General features: G+C 47.0%; 1 protein-coding gene across 31 annotated transcripts in view; it reads right to left on the bottom strand.

The window, feature by feature from the left end:
- The window catches only part of ZMYND8 (zinc finger MYND-type containing 8), a 105,448-nt gene that overhangs the window by 60,145 nt on the left and 19,898 nt on the right, over positions 1-25,405 (bottom strand). For 16 of the 31 annotated variants that reach the window (XM_016121198.2, XM_016121207.2, XM_036229315.1 and 13 more), the window contains 3 exons: positions 11,773-11,921; positions 4,327-4,545; positions 1,269-1,382 (listed from right to left, as the gene is read on the bottom strand). In XM_016121198.2, the coding sequence (XP_015976684.2) occupies positions 1,269-1,382; positions 4,327-4,545; positions 11,773-11,921 (482 nt within the window). Of the gene's footprint in view, positions 1-1,106; positions 1,385-1,599; positions 2,287-4,326; positions 4,546-11,772; positions 11,922-12,760; positions 13,041-18,518; positions 19,090-25,405 lie in introns of those variants that run through there. The other 15 variants (XM_016121211.2, XM_036229321.1, XM_016121215.2 and 12 more) reach the window with 6 other exon arrangements.

Below are 25,405 nucleotides of genomic sequence, written 5' to 3'. Positions count from 1 at the left end.
ACAAAATCAGCAACTTTCTGATTGATTTTATATCAAGCAATTTATGTGAGAAATTAAGGCCTTCTTCGATTTTTCTTTTTGGTTTATAATTCTACGGTGTTGACAAGTCTACATGAATCTATTCTTTTTGTCAACAGTCTTCAGCAAATATATAATTCAGCCTATGCGAAACAGGAATTAATTCCTTATCACTCAACATATAGGAGTCTGTAGTTTTTAAAAGTTTGTCTTTTACCAAACCGAGGCTATACACTTTTGCTTCCAATGACAGAGATTTTGTTAAAGAGACAGTTTCCCAATTTAGCAACTCCCAACTGGCATGCTCTGAATTTTTTTCATCGTGGTACCCAATTTCAGAATCTCAAAACTAAAGCATATTTTCTTAAAGAAATTAAACCACAGTGGCTACTAAAAGCCCTTAGAGTCTATGTTTCTATGTGTTCATTTGGCTTAGGAAGCAAACTCTGAAGCATTTCATAAAGAGTCACCACTGGGCCCAATAGTGTCTCTGTGCCAATCAGAACAGGAGACCTTGCCCTCCAGTTTCTGTAGGAAAATGATCATAATACATGGATTATACTGGCAATGACACACTGATTATTTTTAAAGGTGAGGTATTTTACTGCCATCTTCCTGAAACGGTCACAAAAAAAAAAAAAAAAAAAACCACTAAAACCACCATGGCTACGACATGACTCAGGCTCGGGAGAGAAACCACGTGAAATGCACAGCATGCCACCTGCGTCACACACAGATTTTCCTCAAGGGGTAAAGGCTATATACATCAAATCCCGTTTCGAAACTGAAGGAACTTAACCAAATCCTCACCCTTTATGGGAAATCTCACTGGCTGAATTTTCCTTGAAGGTTTCATCCTCAGAACTTGATTATAAACAAATTGGGTTGTACTCAGCGTTGGAATCGTACTGACTCCTGTGGGAAGGAGCACGAAACTTCCCCTTCCCCGATGGGCTATGAGGTTTCATCACATAACCAATCAGAATTTTAAACCCCCACCAAGTTTCTATTATACATCATTTCCCAATGAAAGTCCTTGAGGACACAGAGTGCTCACTGTATAAAGAATTAACTGAATGCCACCATACCTTGTTTCATTTACAGGTATTTGAACTCAGGCATATAAGAAGGCCCAAAGAGTATGCACAGGTGTCTGGAAAGCTAAGGTTACATGGAATAAGATGTTAACAGAACAAAACAAAGGTCACTATTTCCATTCACACTTTTACCAAGAGGAACTTTCTTCTTACCCCTGGCTGTTTCATTTTCTGAATGGCAAACTTGAGCAGGTAGGATAATTGTTCAATGGTGAGCATTGTCATGGCTTTACTCTGGGTCTCGATGCATTCTGCTACTGTAATCTTCTACAAGTCAAAATCACATAAATGACCAGTTAGAAAAAAAGTTACTATCTATATACTTATTTCCCTTTCCTCCTGATTTTCCGGTAAGCTCACACATAAAAAAATAATTTCCCTCCAAATGAGACCAGTTGTTTCACGCGACAAGGATTCCAACCTATTTGGACCATATCCTAGATCAGTGGATAAAAATTAAGAAGCATACCAATCCATTTATTACCTCATCAGGAAATGTTTGTTGCTGTTGTTGCTGTTGTTGTTGATGAAGACGACATAATCTGAGAAAAGTTCGGGTAGACGGGGACCTGAAAATCGTCATTATGACCTTGCGCTTCAAGAATGGGGTGAAAGGAAAGGCCACTGATGGTTTCAGGTGATCCCTTCCTATAATGAATGAGCCAACTTATCCTGCTCTTCTTGAGGTTCTAGGCCATCTTTCCGGAAACTGACAAGGTATTATTAACTCAATGCCATCACTGATGGAAAGAGACAGTCTTTCCAGTAGAAAGAATCCAAGGGATGGTAATGAACTAATAATAAATATGACTTCAGTCTCTGTCACCACTAATGTGAACCCACTCAGTGACATTCTGACAAACTACAAGAGAAGCGTAGTCTAGCTGTCTAGCTCCATGGGGCAATAAATGTCATTTTGTAAGGGAAATTCCCATCAAAGAGACCCAGAGAAACGTCTGAAACCAGATTCTGCTAAGGAAATCTGGTACTACATCTCAGAGCTTCAGAATCCTTATGTAGTAGGAACGACAGAAATAGCAAACTCTGATGTCAGGAAACACTCTTTAACCATCTGTGTCGGGAGAGCTGAGAAAAGTTTTCTCCGGTTAATTTGGATTTCATTTCCATTCTTCGTATCTCCGGATCTTCCAAAAGGAATTTTCAGATGTGTCTGGTTGTCGAGGAAAAGGGCAACACAAGAGTCGCTCAGAAGCTGAAAACGGTACGTGACGCAAGTATCTGACTGCTTAGCTACCAGAGAGCCTGAAACGGCTCGTCTCCCCTGTTGACTGACCCACCCAATGCACCCTGGGAGGAAATCAGGGGTTGAAATCCTAGACACAGAACACCTGTTTGTTTAAATTCCTGCCTGTTTCCAGGTAACTACCACCCGTGGTGAACACTTGGGTAGCCTGCTCAACTGTCTTTCAGCTTTTCTCCCCAACACCCCAGACCCCTTTTCTCCCAGTGCCCGAATCCCACGATATTAGACTACAAGTGCCAAACAGGAATTTCTCAAGGCTTTTTTGCATGAGGACTGGCAACCAATGAACACGAGGGCAAGTCAGCTGGAAGGTGAAAAGCAAAGTCCTTCTTCTTGATAAAAAGGGATGTGAAGAGAGACACTTTTATCTAGCCACATGTCATAAAACCCCAGTTGCCACCTTAGAGCCGGGAGGGACATGTCACCTCAACAACGGAATGGGCAGAATCTGGCTCTGAACAAATTCTGGGCTGGCCCTGCCTCTAAATTCTTTCTACACACAACAATAAAATCCTATTGTTTCAGCCACCTTTCAAGACCTATCATATGCAGCAAAGACATCTTCCCTGAGCCACTCTCTTATTTTGCAAAATTATCAGACAATAACTTTAAGGAAAAGACAAGGTTAATCAAGACAAAAGGAAATAGATGAAGAAGAAGGAAGTCGGGCTGTGAAGAAGAGGGCTTTAGGGAGCAGTGTGTCCTCTACATCCACAATCCAGAGTAACTCAAAGGGAACCGGTGGCCATCTTTTGATATTCTAGAGGCAGAACACCATTAAAATGTCATCGTCCTATTGGATTGACGCCTAATTTCTTTTCATCTACTTCCTATTTTTCTTCTTTCCCTATACCATAGACACTCTCCTTCAGCTTGCTTTTTTTCCCCACTAAAGATGTCTGGGAGAACTTTCCAGCTTCCCTTGTTTGAGATCTAACTCAACTATGGCTCTGGATCCAAGTGACATTCATAGTAAATGATTCTGTAGATGACACTCTTATTTTTGGCATCTTGAAAAAGGGTCAGAGTTGGAAAAGTCACCAAGAACAGAAGACACTCAGAATAATTGGAAACTGAAATAATCGTTTTAATAAAGAGTGTTTAGGCCTTGCCACAAATGAAATATACAAGTTCCCCTCGCTATGCCAATGCACTTCTGCCCAGGGTTCTGGAAACCACGGTGCCCTCTGCCTGGGGGGTCTTCCCGCCAGCTGTGTGGCTCGCTCCTCCCTTCTTCCTTCCTCAAATCTTGGTCAGCCTTCCTGGACCTCTTCATTTAAAATGGACACACCCTGCACACCCTTCTCAGCCCTATTCCTCATCTTCTTTTTCCCCAGAACACTCTTCTAACACACTGTATATTACTACTTATGTTGGCTTTTGTCCTTTTCTCCTGAAAAGAATGTGTGATCCATGCCCCTTTTTGCTCACTGTGGATCCCCTGGTACCTAAGCAGCACGGGAGAAGTAGCTGCTTCGTAAATGGAAGCATCAGATGGCAACCACACAGACATACAACCGACCAACACTGGTTCTTCTAAGTCTGGCTATTGCCAATGACTCGATGACGTAGCAGGATTTGACGTCCAAGAAGGGGGGAAATAGCATGAGATCTCTCAGAATACACCAACTGTTAAAGGTTTGTAAGTTAACTTCTGAAGTGTTCATTAAAGAAGAATCAGAGAGGGTTGCAGATCCCAACGTGATTCAAAGAATCGAAAAATGTATATAAATATTCAATGCAATTTGTCTTTCCAAGAGCTTCGGGGCTGAGACCACTGCCAACACTGGTCCCAAAAAGTGGGTGACCAGGATACAGCAGGTGGAACAGGCAATAAATTCCTCTCTTCCCCTGTATCTGGATGATCTGAAGAATTAAAAAATAAAAGGAAGAAAGAGAAAGGAGAAGAAATGAGGCAGATAACGCATTCGTTCATCAGGAACTAACCTCACATTCAGGACAAAACCAGTCCCCCTCTGGTTCCGATGTCAGTCTCAGACACTTAGCGTGATAAACCCGGGGACAGAGCTCACAGCAAAGGACTTGGCCTTCCCGGTGACAAACCCAGCAGTAGAAATCATTTCGTCCGTCCTGCGGTACAACATCAACAGGGTCTGTGGTGAGTGGCTGCTTCATATAGTAAAACGGACCATGTCTTAGTTCTGACTGAAATGTAGGCAAGAAAGACAGGTTTGGTTTCAAAACAAATGTGCATTCTCAAAAGGAATTCGAACAAATACATCAATGACAACAAAAGAAAATCACAGCATTTCACACATTCATTCATTAAAAAAGCCATCTTGGGTTACTTCTACTAAGTTTACGGGGTTTACAGGTCATTCGATATTAATATTCTTTTTCTTTCTTCTATTTTAAGAGGATGTCGACTGAAAACCTGCTGTCTAAGTAAGTAAGCAGCACTAGTGAGATAGCGCCAAACAACCTAAGTATATCTGGGTTCATGTTTTATCTCTTTCAGATGCACGACCCTGGGGCAAGTCTCTTAACCTCTCCAGCTTCAGTTTTCTCATCTGTAAAACAGAGGTGATACCGCCTGTCTTCATGGATGGTATTGTGGCTAGGATTAAATGGGATGATATAACATAAGCTTTTAACGAAGTGCCTCCATGACTAGTATTGCGAAGACAGTTAAGGGCCCATCAAAGTCTAAATGTACGAAGCTAACAAAAGTATGACAATTTGCCCTGGAATTCCTTCAACAGCGGGATTTTGGTCAATAGGTTAATTGGACTTGAGTCACCAAAAAATGATCACCCATTTTTTTAAGTCTATCCCAAATGCGTAAAGTATCATGAGCCAACAAGTCGCTTCCCAAAGCCACAATTCTTAAACATGGTATGTCCTTATCTATCAGAAGCCATATCACCTACCTAGAACTACCAATGGCAGAAAGATGATCCAGTGGCCAATTCATAAAAGCCATACCCCATCCTACCCCCAAAATAGCAAAAGAAACATCTCCCTAAAGATATATCAGAGAATCCTACACAACGCCATCCTCTGAATGCATAAAATCACTCAGAAACCAATGAGAAATCCTGTTTTAGGAAGCATGAGAAAGCCCGGCGGTAAACATCAAAATGACCTGGAGGTAACTGGCTGTGTGACCTTGACAAAGTTACTCAACCCACTCTGAGTCTTGATTCCATACAGAATAGCTTCACCACAACCACAGCACCTATCTTTGAATAAACATCCTTGTGTAACTAGCTTTTTTTTCCCATCGTTCAGTAAAACATTAGTTTCCTCCATGAAGATCTCATACGCTGGTTAGAGATTGTATAATTTTTGTTGATGCTATGAATGGGATCTCCTTCTTCTGTATTTTCTAAATCGTTATTGCTGGTACACAGAAACACCGTTAAGATTTCTAATACTGATCTTTTATCAATAGTTCTAATAGTTTGTTGAACAAGAATCTTATCTCCAAGTAACATCGGTTTTGTCTGCTCTGCTCATGTCCAATATTTTTAAATTATTTTTCTTTGTTTCCTATTTTAATGGCTAGGACCCCCAGGATAATGGGAAAGACTGGCCAAGATTGCAGGAACCCATGTCTGGTTCCTGGGGTTTATTTATCATGAGGTTTTTATGTTCTTGAAATGCCTGCTCTGTCTACGTTTTCCTTGATAAAGAGATGCCTCACAGATGGTCACTTAGATCCTTGTTAACCGACCCTAAAAAAGGCCCCCTGCTCTCATTTCTGAAGAAACTACTAAGACTTTTTAGGGTGATTGCCTAACTCTTAAGCAGTCATTTCCCTGTTTCAGTTACACGTTTAAAATAGAGCATTCTACTTGGATTTCCAGAGAATGACATCATGGTTTCAATATTCTTTCTGTGCCATGTTTTTCAACATTTGGTCACACACACTGTCTTCAGTTTATCCTCCCAGCAAGCCTTAGGGGAGGGTACTCAGGATGGAAACTACTAGACTAGCTGGACAGATGAGAAAATCAGGTTACAAAGACTGATCTGACCGCCCCCATCCCCAGAACAAGGCCTCACACCTGAATGTCCCAGAACTTTCTCTTGTCCCTGTGACCCATTTAAAATGACGCTGGATGCAGAAGAGATTCTGATGATCGAGTGACCGCCCCTCTGAGAACATTCTCTGTAGTTCCAAAATAACTTGCTTAATGAAAAAAGCTGGAGGGGAAAAAAAAAAATCTGAAAATTAGGAAGACATTAGAAACATAATAGATAGGGACATGAAAAGATAATGGCTTCCAGAGCAAAGGTTCTCAACTTCGGCACTGACGCGGTTTGGGGCCAGGGAATTCTTTGCGGTGGGAGGCCATCCTGTGCACTGCATGTGTGAGCAGCATCCCTCACCAGGTCCAGAGGCAGCCCCAGCGTAAAACTAGGACAACCAAAAGATGTCTCCGGACATGGCCATACATCCCTTAGGGGACAAGACTGTTATCTGCCTAGGAAAATGGCCGAGTTGCTCTCTTGAAAGAGGAGAAACGGTGCATATTGAGCAAGCAGAACTATTGCTCACCTGAGTGGGGTCTTCCAGGATGCTAGCAGTAAGCTGTATGGTTCAGTGCCTGACTTCCTTTCACTAAGTTAATAATAGGACAGAAAGAGCCGTTAAGATCTGAATAAAACAGGAAGAATCGAGTATGACAGCTAATCTCCCTGAAACCAACAACCCAAGTCCTTTCTGCCTATACAGAAGCCAGGATACTGTCATTTCAGAAGATGAGTTTCCCCCAGGTTCTTGGCCCTGTCCCACACCTGCCCGGGGCTGGGTGTTCCAGGAGGAGCCTGAGGAGTGAGTGCCAGGCCGATCTGGTCTCTAACTCAGGAGATTCTGTCCTTTCCTGAGAACAACTGTGGCTGAGAACTAGCTCCCTGGTAATCTCCTTGTCAATCAGATACCTGCCTTATCTGCTACTTGTAAATGCTTCCTGCTCCATCAAAATAATCTGATAACAAATATGGAACATTTAAAAAAAGGAAAAGCGAATCATTTCAAGTAAAATGAGTTATGATTTTTCTCCCCCCGCCCCCCCGCCACATGTATCGGCTGTGTTAGCAGCCTGCTGGCAAGGCAAACAGGTTGCGACCTGTGTTACCAGGGGATAATTGCAGGCTCTGTGAGCAGACGTTATTATTCCCCTGCTTCTTCCACAGGTTGCCTTAACAAGAAAATAGGCTTGTTCCGTCACTTCTGAATACCTTAGTTTACACCAGGAGCTGGCAAACGTTTTCTACAAAGGATTCTATAAAGATCGTAAATAGCTAAGGCTTTGCGGGGTCCGGTGTGGTCTCAGCCACCGTGACTCAACTCTGCCACTGCAGCACAAAATATGTGAATGAATGGCGCAATAAAACTTTGTTTACAAAAACAGGCTACTGGCCATGTCAAATTCCTATTGGGGCCACATCGGTAACATAAATAAATGAAAATAGTCCCTGCTCCAGCTTTTGTTCTTCTGCATTTGATTAAAGTACGGGTTTTGCAAAGTGCGTCTCTGAGACAAACTGCCTAGCCGTACAGTGTCAGGAATGGCACGGGCATTCACCCTTGACCCGGGAGACAGCAGGGAGAGGCAGAGCTCACACCCACCCTAAGGGGGCAGCTCCACTCAGCTCCAGTGACCAAGGCAATTAAGCAGGTACATACTATCTATCACTGCTGCCCGATCTTGGGAACATTCCAGCAATCCTGCTGTTCCCTGAGCTGGCTCAATTGTTAACATAACTGCACTCCTGTCCAACAAAGGACTTCTGTGGAATGTCCGAGTTTTTAAGGCAATGCCTGGGCCCAACCAGGTACGTCCTAGCCCACCTATTTGTGATATGTACACACAGAGGAGGTAAAGGAGCCTCGTGACTTTCTCTGCTATATTTGATCAAAGGTATACCTAAGGCCAAATCATACAAATCTGTTAGCAGGTTATTTCTCACCCTTCTGATGAGGATAGGAGGAAAGGAGGGAGGAGAAAATCTTCAAAAGGACTCTTCAAACTCAAACATCCCAAGAACTAAAGATGAGAGGTATTTTTCAGCAAAGGCTCTCATGTCATTTGGGGACAAGATAGTTCTTGTTCCATCTACTGAAGGATATTTGGCAGCCTGACCCTCCTCCATGAAGCATCCTTCTGGGCTTGGGGGGGGGGGTCCCCTCAACATCCGCCAGAGGTAAAACCACTGGACCACAGGCATTACAAATTAATTATAAGCCTCAGAATACTTGTCCCCCTAAAACTCAAGTATTTTTTAAAGCTCTTCTTAAAACTCCCCTAAAAATATTAAATTCCTAATATATGAAAAATGGGTGAAACAGGGTCCAAACTTGAAAACTCAACCCCTATCTCTACTTGGTAATAAAAAGTTTCACCCATGAGGAAAAATACGTTTTTTGTTGTTGTTGTTGTTGTTACAATGGCTTTCTTTTTAAAACACTGGAATACAGAAAATAAATTAGAGAGAAGATAAAGAGGAAAGAGATGGAGGACCTCAACATATGCCAACCATCAAAAGAACGCGAATGCCTAAGAGCCAGACGCAGACGGAATGAGGGAAGCAGGCAGGATACGACACGATAGGGAGGGGTAGGGAGTGCGGAAAACCGGAGCACACAGGCCCTGCATCTAAAGGGACAGGACCCAGTGAGCTTGAGCTATCGCTGGATTCTTCTAAGTTCTGAAGAACCCAGATACACAGGTTATCTGGAATTGCATGCTCTTCAAATGCTGGTGACTGATAGGAATTATGTTGATCAAACACAGCATTTGCAACCTATGATTTGGTTTTAAATTCTATCAATTTTTAATTCCATAATTTCTAAAAGGAGACAGGTGCAGGGATGGAAAAGGAAAAATATCCAGATGAATTTTTTTTATATAAAGGATTTAAGTTTCCCCTTAGGAAAGCGGATCATGCAGGAGGGAGGTCGCCCCCACCATGCAAACATCATACGCTAGAATGAATTATAGAGTCAAAGGTCAGTCAGCGATTTCTTCTCTTGATAGTTAAGGCTTTTTCTCCTTTGCCAACTCCTGGCTGTTCAGCCCCAGGGAGTTTTGGATCTGAAAAAACAAACCTACAATCAACCTGATAATGTTCGCAGTCCAAACCCCTATTTTACAATGTACCTGAAGCTCAGAGATAGGAAAGCAACGGACAAGGTCACACAGCAAGTTCCCCAGAAGCAGCGGGGCTAGAAAAAGCCAGGTCTCCAGGTCGGGAACAGTTCTCTCCAGTGCCACGGTCCTGTAAACTCTTGTATCGGTACTGAAGATGACAGATAATTCAGGAGCATAATCGCGCCCGATGCCCAGTCACCCTCGCTCTGCTATTTTCCATCTCCTAAGCTCATTCTGTATTCCTAAGCTCCCGCCCTGTGTCAAACTCTGGGCAACAGTAGCTGCCAGACCCTGGCCACCTTTCTGAGGCTGCTTAGTCAAGAGGGGACACAGATTTACAAACACATCATTGTGGTCACAAGGCGTAAGTGTTACAGAAATGCTAGGAACACATGGGTGGGGAGGGAAAGGCAAAAACGTGTGAACTGCCCAAGTGGATCAGTTTCCAGAAAGAGAGACGCGAACCAATTCTTAACGGACAGATAGGGGCTCACGAGCGTATTTCTCTTTTTCGGCCTTTAATCCCAGCAGTTATCGTATGGCTTCTGGGTGACAGGCCGACCTAAACGTGCTCTGAGGCCTCCCAGGAGGCAATTTTAACCTGCTGGAACCTCCACGTTCTGATCTGTAAAATGGGGCTGATGATAGCCCTACCTCACAGTTATTATAAACATGAAGACTAACACAAGACAGCTGAATCTAATAATAATGCCACGTGTCAATTGTAGCTCAATTTAAAAGAAATTGGTTTTAGAAAAGTTTAACACAGGAAAGAGCTTACAAGAGGAAACGGCTAGCTAGCTGTAAGCACTGGTTTTGGAATTACTATCACCAACACTTACGTGCGTTTTTCAAATTGTAGTTCCTCCCAGAAATTCACTTAGAACACAATGGTTTCTTCTCCTGTTATGAGACTCCCTATTCGTTAGACCTACACTGACCCACACGGTAGCTGCAGCCACAGATAAATTTAAATTAAATTAGAAAGTCAGCCTCTCGGTCACATTTGCCACTCGCGAATGTTCAATGGCCACACGTGGCTTGTGGCTGTCACAATGAACGACGCAGGTCGAGAACATTTCTAGACCTGTTGCTAAATTATTTCATATATAGTTTGTGTGACTGCCTACTTAGCATAGGGCCAGGCTTCGTTTTTATTATTGGTTTGGGTTTTTTTAATATAATTTAGCTCAATTCCTCTTCACAACAACCCTATGAAATCCATAGCAATAGCATCATTATTCCCATTTAGTTGATGGGAAAACTAGGCACAAAGAGGTTAACTCGCCCACAGGCGCAGAGCAAAGCCAGAGCTGGCATTCCGCTCTATAATTTTGGAATGAAAATAGATTAGTGCGCGGAAAAGTGCCCCTCTCACAGTCCTGGGCATTTAACCGTTGCTGGGTCTCGTCTCGTGAAAGCAACAACCTTGTTTTATTCAACCTCGAATCCCCAGAGCCCAGTTCAGCATGGCTTCACCCATGAAATGCAAGAATATGTCAGGAAGAATCTGTGCCTGAAGTGGTACCTGAACCAGTGGGCTTCCTGCTTCCTCTGATACGAGGAGTTCGGGCCTCATGGTCTTTTTTTTTTTTTTTTAAATTTCATTTTTTTTTCACCCCAAATGGGAAATATATCTAGCCTGCATCAGAGTATTTTAAAGCTGGAAGATTCCTTAGACAAGATCCAAAATGACGAATAGATAGATGGTCACATCTCCTTGACTAGTCCTGGCTGCCAGGGAGGGTGGGGTCTGCTGCCCAGGGTCTAAGCACAATGACCAATTACCAGAGAATGGTGACCAATTACCGAAGTTGACAGTGAGCATCGGTGGGGAGGTGGGGAGAACAGTGGTCTCTCGCCACAGACCTAAATCCATTATTTTTACAGATGAGAAAACTGAGACCAGAAAGGAGTCTGGCCTGCCTCCGCCACACAAACACCAGGCAGAGGCTGGTGCCCAAGGGAAAGACCCTCAGGCCTAAAGCGTGGAAAAGAAACCCAAAGAAAAGCCCCAAACCCTAAAAACACATTATTCTTCTCATCTGGGTCACTGCCCTGTCCCCAAACCAGATCTGAAAACCCACGAGAAATTTCTACACGGGCCCGTTTTGAGCTGCCCTTTTTGCCCTATGCAAATGATAGCCGGTGTGAGGCAGCCTGCTAAATAAATGAACTCCGGCTTATCCACAAAACCCGGGGCGCTGCAGCGCTTGTCATCACTACAGCCTTTGTCACGCTGGTGTGGGCAACACCCTCAGTGGCCCTTTACCTGCTCCTTATTGTTATTGTTCAGTAAGCCAGGTTTCTTTTTCTTTTTAATGGGGCTTGTGGATGTGTCCTGTGGCGAGTGGCCATTGGAAGAATGAGGAGGGCTGGGGAACTTCCTTTTCTGGGCTGTTCTCTCTGTGGAGCCAGGATCTGAAAAGAGACACACAGGACCACACATTTTAAAGCAGTCGGGGAGGCCCTGGCCGTGTAGGGCACGAGGCATCCTGTCTCCAAACCCATGCACGCCCTGTCGGTGTGCCCCCATCCAGGGATACACTTCCCCCCAAAACCCCTTTTACTGACTGTTTCAGACAAAGGTCAGACAGTCAGTCTTTCTTTGCCCTACGTAACATTTTTGTAAAAATTTTAATTCACTGCCCGAACTGGGAGACTTCACAAAATAATGTAGATTTGTGGCTTTTCTTTTAAAAATAAAATAACAGATCAGAGCCTCCAAGGCCTACGGCAATGGATAATTAAATACCAGCCAGCAAATTTTTAGATGGAAATGTGCCTTCCATTTTGCCACAATCCCCACCCTTCCCTACTGTCCCTGTTGACGAGGCCGTGACCCAGCGACCACGAGTTGTCACACGGGCACCAGTACTGTCCTAAACCCAAAGAAATATTTCTTCTTCACATCCTGTTCCTGATGGCAAAAGCAGGAAACCATAAAAAGCCACGTGATTCCAGAAAACAATGGCAAACATACTTTTTGGTGGAAGACAACATTTATTCGTGTCTGTCAGGCTAACGATGTGTGACTATGCGGAAAGGACATAACCCACCCGAAAATCCTCAGGGCCCCCTTGCCAGGAGGCATTATGCTTGCAACTCTCCTCCGAAGAGGTCAACACGAAGCACAGTCTCGCTGATTCCCCCCATCCGTAAAATGCCAACCCCACCTTTCTCACCCACTCCTTTCTATTTTAATTCTCCCAGGATCTCGTTTAAACACACATACACTTCCGCCACCACCCACTCATCACCTGCAAGGACGCGGATCCATTCCATGCCTGATGGCCGTCAGGTGAGCTTAGGGGTGACAGATATACTGGCACGGCCTGGCCCGCCTCACATGCTGAGGGCTGGAAGCCACGGGCACCAGGAGAGCGCGCTACGCCAAGAGCACAGGCGACAGATAAGATGGGCTATGGAATCCAGAAATATGATTATCCCCCGAAGATAGCCCGACGACGTTCCTCCTCCAGTTTTAACTCTCAGGCAAGTCCCCGCAGGCAGGCTGTACCGTATGTCACCATCCTGTGTCTGGACGGGGGCCACAGGGGGCAGATTAACAGGGTCCGATATGGCCACATGCAAGGCCTCCCGGTGGCCTGCTCTGGACTGAAAGGCGGAGCACCTTCCGGCAGGCTCACACAGGGGGACAATGAGCTGCTGTTGTCACAAACTCCAGTCCACAGGATGGAACTCTCCAGTCTCGCCAGACAGGCCTCAGGAAAATCCTGAACGAACGTCCAGGAGACACAGCCCCGAGAGCAAATTAAACACTAACCACAGGCGCCTTGAGGAGAACAGACCCCAGAGTTCAGGGGGTCACCCCACAGACATCAAAAAGGAGGCCAGGAGAGCCCGAAGGATTGGCCCAGAGGCACACAAGAGCTAGTTAGTGAGAGGACTCACTCAAATGGTGCAGCCGGGGATTGGCTCGCTCCCTAGAGAAAACCTCCCCTCGTTCCAGCAGGGATCCTCACCAACCCCCCCCTCCTCCATCATCAACGTGAGGACTGTCCCCCCTCCACAGAGTCTCTGACCCAACTGTCTGCTCCCAGAAACACAGTCCATAGCCACAGCCGCAGGAGCACGAAGCACACGCACGATGATTCCACCAGGGCGCTGTGTGCTCTGCCTGAGGCCAGAGAAGACACGATGTCCAGGAGAGGGGACCCGGCTGGTCTGGTACTGCGCCAGAGCCACACGGCAGAGTACTCTGCAGCCATTAAGAGCAACGAGGCCCCTCGACGCAAACTGATGCATGACGACCACCAAGCTTCTGCATCAGGTTAAAAAAAGCGACACGCGGCTAGTGCATTCACACACACACTCACACACACACACACAGATGTAATCTGTCACCGTTTGCATAAACCTAGCACATTCCTGGATGAACATGAGGAGTATGATAGGGCTCTCAATGGGGGCTGGTAGTTGGTCGCCTCAGGAAAGGGGAGCCTGCAGGGGTCCGGGCAAGGCATTATTTTTCACTGTGTACCCTCGTGACTTTATTTACCACGTGCCAGGACTACTGTGTCAAAATGAAATGAGAAACGAAGTACGTGGAAGGTTTCGTTTCACATAAAAAAGGCAGCAGGCACAAACCAAAGCTGGTAATGAGCGCATGACAGAGGCCTGATTCAGGATAAAAAAAAAAAATGTCACCAGATGGACCAAGTTGGGGCCGATCACTGCAGGTTTGTGGACCGAAGGAAGGTGAGTTGGGATTTCTTCTGCGTGGATCTGAGAAGCCCAAATACCTTTGCTCAAGGTGTCTGAGGTGTTTGGGGGGGCGCTCAAAGGAGGTGCGTCCCAAAAGAAATGGCATCCTGACCCGGCAAGAACCGAAAGCAACTGGCCACAGGTTTGGATGTTATATGTTTTGTCCCATCTGTGGGTAGATTTTGAAAGAAGGAAAGTATAGGAGGCCAGACACACCAAGGGGAGCATTTGGGCACCTCGGGAAAAAAACAGTGTGTTTTGATGTTTCTCAATCAAAAGTCATTCCTGGGTTCTGGGAGGGGCAGCGCTCCCTAATTCCAAGGACAACCTCGGCTTGCTCCCACTCAATGCCATCAGTACTCAACACTGCGACAACGAGGAGCACTCCCACGGACCTCCCAGACGCCCCCAGGAGTGGTGCTGCTGTGTGGGAATGGGGGACACGGCGGGCGAACCCACACCCAGTCGGCATTAAAGCCACAAAGGGCACCAGCGCCTCCTTGAGCTGTCTACGTTCCCCGCCTGCAGCTGAGACACCCCCCCAGGACGATGGGTCCCAGGCGCACAGTCCTCACGCTAGCAGCAGCAGCTTCCCCTGGGAATGTGCTGGAAATGTGCGTTCTCAGGCCCCACGCCGTGTAGGAAGGGCCCGGCCACCTGTGGTTTGACGTGCCCTCTGGAGGATTCGGACAGGCTCTTTTGACATGCTCTAGGGTGTGTGTTTGGGGGATGGAGTCTGAGTTCTCAAGCCTAGGCGACCTCCTCTCCCTCCCACTGCTACCTAGAGGGGCTAGCTCGGGACTGAGGAAATAGTTTCTCAAGGAAGGATGCAATGAGAACAATAAAGATGAGAGAATGAGGACAGCTAAACAGGCAACAACCCCAAGAGAGTCTCCCATATGCAAAATGGGAAGAGAGGAGAGAAAGGAGCCAGACCAGAACCCCTTACCTGGAGCCCAAGAACATGCTCCATTCAGGGACCTGTGACCCACGTGCCACAGTTCTGTAGGTGGATGCAATTTCCTAGGAAGAAGGGTCACACCCACCTCACCTCCTCAAAGGCATTGCCAGCAGTAAAGATTAAAAAGTCCAGAGCTAGAGTCATAAGATCCCTCTTGAACTTTCAAATCCTCTAATTTCATGAGAAATTGGAGGATGGGGTGGTCACTAGGAATGAACACACTCGTAAGCAATTTAGAGCTGGGGAAGAAGTTTTGCCCAAGTCCAGCAGGCATCAGAAGGGGGAAACCCGGATCCAGCTCAGCTAGAGGTGCCCGAACAGGAAAGAATTCCAAACCTCTAGTCTCAGGCAGACACAGAAACCCTTGATTTTGCTCCTGGTTACAAACACGCCGACTCCCTCCAGAGTTAACGAGAGAGAATTCAGCAGCTGCATCCGAGGGGTAGAAATTTAATAGATTCCGAACAACGGACACATCTGTCAACAACAGAAGCTTTCAATGAAGGCTCTTAGGGAGAAAAAAAAAGGCTCTTAGGGAGAAAAAAAAGGGCAATGCTGGCTGGATTGAGTGTCTTTCGGAGGTCTGAGGTATCAGATCAGCATTTTGGCTAAAAACAAAACAAAACAAAGCAAAACCCTACCCACTCCAGTGGGGGCCAGGCCACCGGTGACAGAATGGTTAAGTGTGGGCCTTGCTGTAGTCAAGGTAACAAAGCCACCTTAACAACCTTTTTCGGAAAGCTAAGCCAAGTTTTCTTTTTCCTTCTTTAAGGATTTCATTCTGATGAAGAGGTATTGGTAAACACATTTCATCTATACACTTGGAACAAGACGATAAAAGCCACTGCAGCCTGAATCACCAGGGAAACGGTTCACCCCAGAACTGAGAGATGGTTCCGTGAGGTAGTAAGTAGCAGGACCTGTGATTCCCCTGGGTTGGCCCAGGGGCACTCCTCTCTGCCTTCCACCCTCTTCCCCCCAAAATAAGTCTGGTTCTGAAGGAGTTAAACAGGCCAGGGAGAGAGCTGCCCAGAGGACAGAGGACAGAGCAATGACTCGGGAGAACAGCTTGGTCTGCAGCAGGAAGCAGCAGAATTTTCCCCTCCTGTGACATTTCACTGAAATCTTAATAATATGGGAAGCTCTACGGGTATTAGGAGCCAAGCATGTGGTTCCCGAACCTGTGTCTTATAAGCCACCAGAAATAATCCCACTCAGCCCTTCCTAGATGTCCCCTGACTTAACGGACTCCTCCCTTCAAGATAACCCAGCCTCCTAGCTTTCCTGAGCCACAGTAGTAACAGGTAAGACGGACTTTATTACCTGCAAATTACCTCAAACGTACCAGGCAGTGTTCGAAATGCCTTTCCCTGTCCTGCCCTCTAAGTCATTGTCCAAGATCACACAAGTGACCGGCCTGGGATTTGAACCCAGGCAGTGGTGTGACCCCAAGGCCCAGGCACAGCCCCATGCCAGGCAGAGGCTTATCTCAGCTCTGTACAAGACAACTTCCTGACTCAGGGTCTGTTTTTTAAGAGCACACTCCAGTTTTGCCTTTTTCTTTTCTCAGCTGCGGACAGTGGTGAGGGGTGTGGGGGGAGAAATTCAACAAGGAGCTTGGAGAAAGGTGGAAACACTGTGTGTCACTCACTGATACCGCAAGCCATTCCCTCAAAGGCAGTCCCCAAGAAGCGCTTTACCTCCCAATCTTGGAAAACAGTGGTGACAGAACCTGGCCTATGCCACGAAATAGGCTGGGGGTGGTGAAGGGGGTCTCCATGTCCATCTCCCCTCCCCCAACACTCCTTTCCAATGTCTGTCCAGCCTCCCCGACAGGCCACAGCAGGCACACCCACCCCCACCCACATCCGGCACCTGAGTCACAGCGCTCGCCATTCTCCAGAGTCTAGGAAATGACACATCATTCCCAGGGAATTGTCTCCTCTGGAGAGGGAAAGGGCCCCAGCTGAAGGGCCAAGCCTGTCCCCACAAGGACCAGCCCCGTGGTGTGTTTTTGTGGGCGTTAATTTCCTTAATGATGTCGACGTAAAGCCTGCTGGGGCCTGCATGTCAAGAGAAACTCAGCCAACAGGCATCATAGGCCACAGAAGTAGGGTGACCAACTGGTGGCTGGCCGGAGATGGACAGATTGCAAGCAAGCCAGGACAAGATGGTCACCCCACACAGAAGTTGGGGGCACATACTCTGACAGATCCAGTCCAGATGACGCAGACAGGGTGCCTAGCTCGGCCACTGCCCAGCAGTGTGGCCTTAAGAAACCAACTACACTTCCCTGTGCCCCTGCTCTTCAATAAGATAGAGATCGTGGTTCTTGTGGATTTATCAAAGGATCGAATGAGTTAACTCAAGCTCTTAGCCTAACACCTGGCAAAGAGGACAGCGCTCAATAAATAGTAGCTATTTTTTTTAAGCCAACAATCATTCCTCCTCCTTCACCACCCCTCTCCAAAAACAGAGCTCGGTTTCTCAGAGGAACATTTTAAATTAATGCCACAAGTTCAAAGTTATGGAAATGCCAGGCTACATAAAGTGGAGACCAGAATCACGTGGTCTCTCCATTCCAATCAGGCTGCAAAGTCCTGGGTTTCCTCGGGGAGCTGTGACGGCAGGGTCAGAGGCAGAGACCTGCGCTGGCTCACGCACCAAGTGCAATCACAGCCACCACACCCAGGAACAGCCAGCTCTCGCCATGGCCTGTGTCAAACACGACCACGCACTGCTCTCCCAGAACCAGCAAAGCAGAACATGGTTAATCATTCCAAAGCACTTCCCAGAGACAGAGTAGGTACCCAGACAGGCCTCCCTCCCCAGGAATCTTAGGGCCCCCTCCAGCCAGTAATTACATCATAATGAAACAAAAGCCCAGGCCTTCCTCCAGGCCTAAAACAGAAATGAGAAATCAGGAGCAAAGGATGGGGGGTGGGGAGGGGGCGAATTGTTTCTCACAGCAGAGAATGCCCAAGTGACAAGGACAGGAGAAAAAAACGACTCTCGAGCGAATGATCTGCTCACACTTGAACACCTCCTCGACCCACAGCATCTTGGAGACGAGGCTGCAGCCTGCTGACCTGGGTCAGCCACAGCCTCCTTCGGAGAGGGGGCTCTCCCACTAAGCTGGCCTTCTAAAGCGTCTCCCACATGTGAACATGAACTTCAACCCCAGACCAAGAAAAGAAGGGCTGGAATGGAAATGAAGGAGCGGAACCAAAAGGTCAGTTTTCAACTGGAGTGAACGTCAAGGCAGGAACCCCAGTTACCTCAGAGACCACGCGAGCAAGGGGCAGGCAGCCCTGGGAAGCGGTGCTTACCTGCCATGGAGAAAGCTCTGCTGCTCAGAGGGCCTAGTCTCTCTTTCAAAGAGAACAGAGGCTCCCACACGGCAGACATTCCTGCTTCCGGATCCTCAGCAGCCTCTCCCAGGGGGAGGAGGAAGAGGCGAAGAGGACAGGCTAAGAGTCACCACTTACCAGGCCAGACCAGGTCTTGTATGCACTACGTCTCCCAAGCGGGCGAGGACACCCTCACCTCTCTGCCACCAGGCAGCCCAGGGCAGGGCGCCATGCTTTCATGTCCCCGGGCTTTCGACTCTCATTTATCACCCAGGAGAGACAGACAGCAGCTCGGCGAAGCTGCACGTCTTCAGCGCACTGCACTGCACTGAGGAGCCATTTATCTCACTGGATGTGAACGACACAACACACGGCAGCCGTTTCTGCGGCTGGGCCGAGAACATCGCAGGGACTTGCGGTGCTTTGCATTCTGAAGGTGTTTTTCTTGTTTTTTTTTTTTAATAATGGTTTATTGTTCCAAATTATCTTTCGTTCTGTGTGCCTCCCCTAGAAATGAGAAAACCATCTTCCTACTACATATAGTCTCAGTCTCTCTCTCTCTCTCTCTCTCTCTCTCTCTCTCTCTCAATAATACAGAAATGGTGATTCAAGGGCATATTCATATGTAAAAGGTGAACTTCCAAACCCTCCTGGCAAGACAGAAATTGCTCCAATTTAGGGAAAAGAGGCTGATTTACCAATGAATTTCACTGTTTCGCCCTGGACAACCAGAGGCGACGGCAGCCCCAGCAGCCCTTTCTCCCTCCCCTCGGCTGGGACGAGGCCTTCTGGAAAAACGACAACATCTCAACAGGAATTTCCTGACTCTAGAATGCCAAGCTTTTTCATATGTTACAAAGAGGGGGGGAAGCAGAGCCCTTGCTCCCTACAAGAAACCACTGCACCCCACCCACCCACCCGCCCGCTCCGCAGGCCCAGAAGGCTGCGTCCCACGTGTATACATACATCTCTGCGGCCCTTAAAACTCAGCCAAACCACCACAAAGAAAAATGTGGAGCAACCGGCTGCCTTTGGCCTTTACATCATAGCTGGCTGAGAAGGTTCGCGGGAGGAGCTGGTTCTGGTGGCTGAAGCCCGGCAGCATGATTTAGCCAGGCCGCAGGGACTTTAAGTATAGTGGGCCCCACCCTCCGGGCCAGCTCAGGTTCTGGAAAGCTCAGGTGCCGGTGGGTGACTTTCAAATAGCAGAGGGGAACTGTGGCATTAGAGGGTCAATTTAGAAACAAAAAGACCGCCTGGGCGGCAGCAGATGAAGCAGAAAAGTGGGCTGAGGGAAGAAAAGGGAAATGAACAGGCTTTGGGAAAGGTGCAAAGGAAGGGCCAGGTGTCGCTAATAACCAGGCGATGAACATTTCCCACCACGTCCTGGGTGGGCTACGGCCCCTCTTGATTAATTAATGAAGACAAGAAAATTCTCTTAAGATACCAGGGAAGAAAGGATAGGCCGGGGAAGAAAGGATAGGCCGTCTATAGTCATCATGTCATGTTCCTTTGGGGAAGCAAAGATTTCAGACCCACAATGTCACCCAAATTGCCCCGGCCAAAAGGATGCTAACACATCACCCGGAAATCAATGCGGGGATTCTAAGAATGTGTCCTGTGGCCCACATGCCCACAAGTGCACAGGAGGATGGCCCGGCCCAGCCACTGCAGCTGCCTAGACAGCAGCAACTTCAATGTCATCGACGGGAATGATGCAAAACCTCGTGATGCAGCCTTAAAACGGCCTAAAGAAGGACTCCCATCTTATGCAGAAGCATGGAACAGAATCCAAGTGGGGGAAGGGGGGGGGGAGAAGAAAGGCCAGAAACAGAACCCGGGTGAAAGAAACAGGTGCTGCGTGGGCCCTGGGCTTGCCGAGGGCGGCAGGAACAGCCAGGAGAGCCGGACACGCTGGACTGCTCTTGGAGTCCTTTCTGATCACACTGGTGTATTTAACGATGCAAGATACAGATTTGAAATGGCCACGGGGAAACGGATACTGACATCTGGGTAACTCTCACTACACACCAGGCGCCGCCCCAACCAGGGACACCACATCTGCACCTGACACCCAGGAGCTCAGAACATGCCGCTGGCACTGAGCACTCAGGGGCCACTTTTAAGGGGCTCAGGGGTTCAGAACAGTGTAAAGCAGTGGTTCTCAACCAGGTCCCCCAGGAGACACTCGGCAATATCCGAAGACATGTTTGATTGTCACACCTAGGCAAACAGAGGGAGTGCTACTAACATCTAGCGGGTACAGAGGCTAGGGCTGCGGCTTGCTACACGCCCTACGGTACCCAGGGCGGCCGCATAACGAAGAGTGATGTGTGCAAACCCGTCGACAGTACCCAGGCTGAGAAACACTGGTGTGAAACAATTTCCAGTGACCTGCCAGTCAGGTCTAACCTTGTGTAAATCCACCACCCATGGAGGCATCTACATCCATGAAGTAGGAAACCAATGCCTAACGTTTCACCTGGCAGCTTAACTTCAGATTTCAAAGGGAAGAAAACAATGCGACCAGTCAGTCAACGAATAGTCACTGAGCCAATAACTACTAGACACCTGGCCTACCTGGGGGACCTGTCAGGGAAATCCGCGTCCCCATGGGAGGAGGACAGCCAGAAACAAGTAATACTAATAATAGCTCCCTTTTGTTGACCACTTAGCTATGAGGCACTGTTCTAAACACAAATACCAATTGTCATGCTCCACAAGGAGGTCGGGGCTAAGCATGACCGTTTTACTGATGAGAAAACTGAGGCCCAGGGAAAAACAAGCCCACAATTAAGTGACTAGTAAATACAGAACATAAAACACATTCAACAGAGAAATGTAGAATAAGAAACTGGTTACAGAGGCGGAGAAATACCCCAAACGTGTGAACACATATTGGGGAAATATTTCTTTTTCCTCCTCTAAGTGGCTTCATGCTTCGCAATACTATTTACTAAGAAGCGTCTATGTGCATCCTCCCAAGAATCTCAGGAAGTAGGAAGGGCGTCTGTAGACCCATTTTACAGGTGAGACTCAAGGAAGCAAAGCAGTTCAAGTTATTACGGCAAGGGGGTCAAGGCAAAATGACCAGGGACCCCACCTCACCCCAGCCCCACTCCCAAGCCTTAAACTGCACCAATTACCTGGCTTCCCTAGGACTGTAAGCACCACTTCCCACCTTCTCATTCTCCATCACTAAGGGCGTGCCTGTCACCAAGGTCGACACAGCACCAGTGTTCCGGTGTGTGAGCTCTGGAGCCACACCACTAGGTCGCAACCCAAGCCCTGTCGCCTGACAGCTGTGTGTCCTTCGGCAAGTTACTCGGCCTCTCTGTGCCCTCAGTCAATTCAGCTGTTAACTGTGAGAACACAACTCAAAAGGGTTGCTAGGGTTAAATGAGACAATGCGTGCATAGTAAACAGCATCTGGCACAAAGCACCACCAGCTACAACTAGTACGATTCCCCTGTGGGGGAGGGGGAGCCCGGCAGAGAAAAGATAGTATCCCAGAAATCTCAAACCAGTTTGCCCAAATCTTTTTGTATTTTCACCTCCATTTACACCAGGCCTCACTCTTCCCAGCCTGTTTCCGAAAAAGGTTCATTGATGAGAATCACAAACTTATTTTAAGTCCTCTCTCAGGCTGGCCAGGCTAGAAAGCATTTCCACCCAGATCAAAGCAGAGCGTTCCAGGGGGGGCCCCAGTCCCAGCCCCGCCCTTCCAGATTGACCTTCATCCCCAGGGCTCCTCCCCAAAGGCACTCTCCTCCCTACTCAGATGAGGTGCACGGAGCCTAAGAAGCTGGCCTCAGAATCCCAGCATTCTGCAAAACGCATGGAGAATGCCAAGCCTCAAAGGGTTGGGATGAAAGCGAGTGCCTACGTGGTGCCTGGAGCAGAGCAGGAGCTCTGCGGATGGGTGGTCCTTCCCTGCCTGCCCATCGTCGCTTCTGCCAGTTCAGTTGCCACCTAGATCCAAGCCCCGCGACTATTTATTCACTTGCTCCTATATAGCAGCCTTCTTCAAACCTAAATAAGATAAACAGTCCCCAGCTTAAAACCCACCAAGGGGGCTTTGACACCCAACATTTTATAAAATCTACAATGCCCCTAGGGATCCGGCTGGCCCTGCTCACCTTTTCTCCTCTCCATTCCCTTAACCCCTAAACACAATGGCCTCAAACAAGCTAAACTCATTTGCACTTGTTAGCCCTCCTTCTAGAATGTTCTAAGCCTAATCTCTCCATAGTTGGGTACTGCGCTCAAATGTCACTCCCCAGAAAAACCTTCCTTATAGCTAACCACCTTAGCCTCTAGCCCCTTTATTATATCATCTTGAAGTCTTTTTTTCCTTCTCTGCAATCATCTCTAACTGAAAATGCTCGGAAATCATTTTCTTTTTTTGCTGGTTCACTTGTTTATTGTGTCTCCTCCAGAACTTGAACTTGATCTGTTTTTTCCTTCTTCGCTGTGAGCTCAGTGCCGGACACAACGACCTGGCTCAGAGGTGCCCCCAAAATACTCATCTGACCAGCTAAATGGAGAGGGTTAAAAAAGCCGTGAGGTGTGCTGAACAGACCTGACTCACAGGAAACTCCAGTTTTTCTTCCCCAGTCTAAGAATTTCTCAGAGGCGAAGCAAGAAGGTAGGAGAACTGTGAAGTCACCAGGGAAGATTACACAAAAAGCCCTGGCCATTTCAGGGTCCGAAAGAAACTAGAGCAGGAAGTTCCCTTTTCAACAGGTTCTCAGCCGTCCCTGTTTCTTGCCTCAAGTACCCATTTCCCCCAAAAATAGGGGATTAAGTAAAGATTCTTATCCTGGAGGTGATGGGCCCATGTAACTAATAAACACAATTACTAAGAAACCAAAGGGGAAAACTCATGAGGTTTACTCAGACCACCTATTTCCTAGCTCTGTTCTTTCTTCCCAGGGAGAGCTATGTTTTGAGACCATTTAGCGTTTAAAAAAAAAAAAATCTTTTTCTCCAGGGAAAATACTCCTCACTGGGAGACTCCCCCACTATAGTGACCATTCAACCCAATCCTTCAGTCCTGATTCTTTGCCCTTTTTCTTATCAGACCCTCTTAAGTCTGAAGATCTCTTTTCAACACCTCCCTTAATCCTTGAGATGAGTCTAGATTTTAAAGATTCACATTAGTCAAAGGCTCTCACCAACAACTAGTATTATCTGTTCCCATCCCAAGAAGTAGCAACCCAGTTCAAAGACAGTCCCCGAAGGCTGTGTAGGGGGACAGGGAAGTTACTGGAGGGTGGTTAAGGAGGTAAAGGACAAAAGCGGATCAGCCTTATTTAGAAGACGGCCCTAGGGACAGCCCATGAGATGATCCAGAGACAGAGAAGGGATGCAATCACCAGGAAATCCGGGGAACTTACAGCTACTTACAGCTACTGTCTGAGCCAGAGGTGACCCAATGAAGGAACTCAGGCTGAACCCAGTCCACCCACAGCTGGGCAATACTTTCAAATTTTGAGTTAGCCATCAATGTTGTTAAATCAGGAGAAACTGCACTTAGAATTAGAAATCCAGATTTCTAGCTTCTCTTAAACGAAACAGAACAAAACAACAACAATAACAATCACATGATCCAGCACCATTTCCACATGGAACCACCCTCCCTCCAGGCTGCACCCTTCAGATGGAAGGCTGTACCCCTTCACCAAGGTCTCCATTACTCTTAATTTTTAGATAATTGAATTTAACCTTGAACATCCCTTAAAGGGAGAGTACAGTGGAGGAGGACACGGGACATAAAAGGCTGAGAGATAAGGGGTGCTCTGCCAGAATGGCCAAGTTCTAAAAAGTTTAAAACCCCACGATGGTTTAAGTTTGTTTATATTTTCATAAACACGGAGGGGGTAAAAAGTACACAGGAAAACAGCAAACTATTAACACAGAAAACCTGGGGGGGGGCGGATTGTTAGCTTTTTCTTTGTGTAGTCTGGTTTACTGCAAGGAGATATACTAATTTTATCATTTGAAAAGAAAAATAAAACAACAAGAAAAGGAAAACCCAATAAGCCAATATTCAACTTGAAGTTATTTAGTTGTTACTTCTTGGAAGAGATTTCTTTATTCAACAAAAACACTTCCTGAGCAGCTACTATAAAATTGCCAGCCCCAGGTGTGTCAAAGAGTTGAGAAGGACCTAGTCCCCCATATCGGTGGGGCAAGGAGACACACAAGCAGATGGATTTTACAACAGAGTGTCTGGAGAGCAGGGGAGAGAGTGGGTCAGCATATCTCGTGATATTTTCCCTCGGCCAGGCCAAGACACCAAAGGGCCTGGCAGAAGGTTAGTTCAGTGGGGCCTCAATAAGAAACGCCAACTTAGAAAGACTAGAAGGTGGCCAGCCACGTTCTCTCCTTGCAGAATTACTCTTAAAAGGGCAGGGCCCAAGAGGCTCAAGCAAAACTTAAGACTCATATACAATGATCGTTCACCGAGCATGTTCCAAGCTATGCCAGTCCCTGGTTAAGTATTTCGGTATTTGTTGCCTATAGCACCCAGCACAGCCCTCACAACAAATCCATTCATGTGTTAAAAATAATTAGAGCAGTCTAGGCAATGCAGCCCTGAACAAGCCCAATCCTCGGGCCTGGTTAACACTTGGATGGGAGACCACCTAGGTAGACCAGGTGCTGTAGGCGTAAAAAATAAGGAGATTGTAAAATGACAAGGTCCTTGCAATCTGTGAGGTCAACCAAGGATTGCCTCGCCTAAAAATAAATAGACAGATAGATAAAATCAAATAAGACCATTAAAGCAGTGCTGTCCAACAGAACTTTCTATACTGATGGCAACATTATATATCTCTGCTGCCTGATGCTGCGGCCTCTAG

Source organism: Rousettus aegyptiacus, unplaced genomic scaffold, assembly GCF_014176215.1.
Source record: "Rousettus aegyptiacus isolate mRouAeg1 unplaced genomic scaffold, mRouAeg1.p scaffold_m13_p_12, whole genome shotgun sequence".
Taxonomy (NCBI): Eukaryota; Metazoa; Chordata; class Mammalia; order Chiroptera; family Pteropodidae; genus Rousettus; species Rousettus aegyptiacus.
Note: the sequence above shows the minus strand (reverse complement) of the source record. Positions and strands in the feature narration are given on the sequence as shown.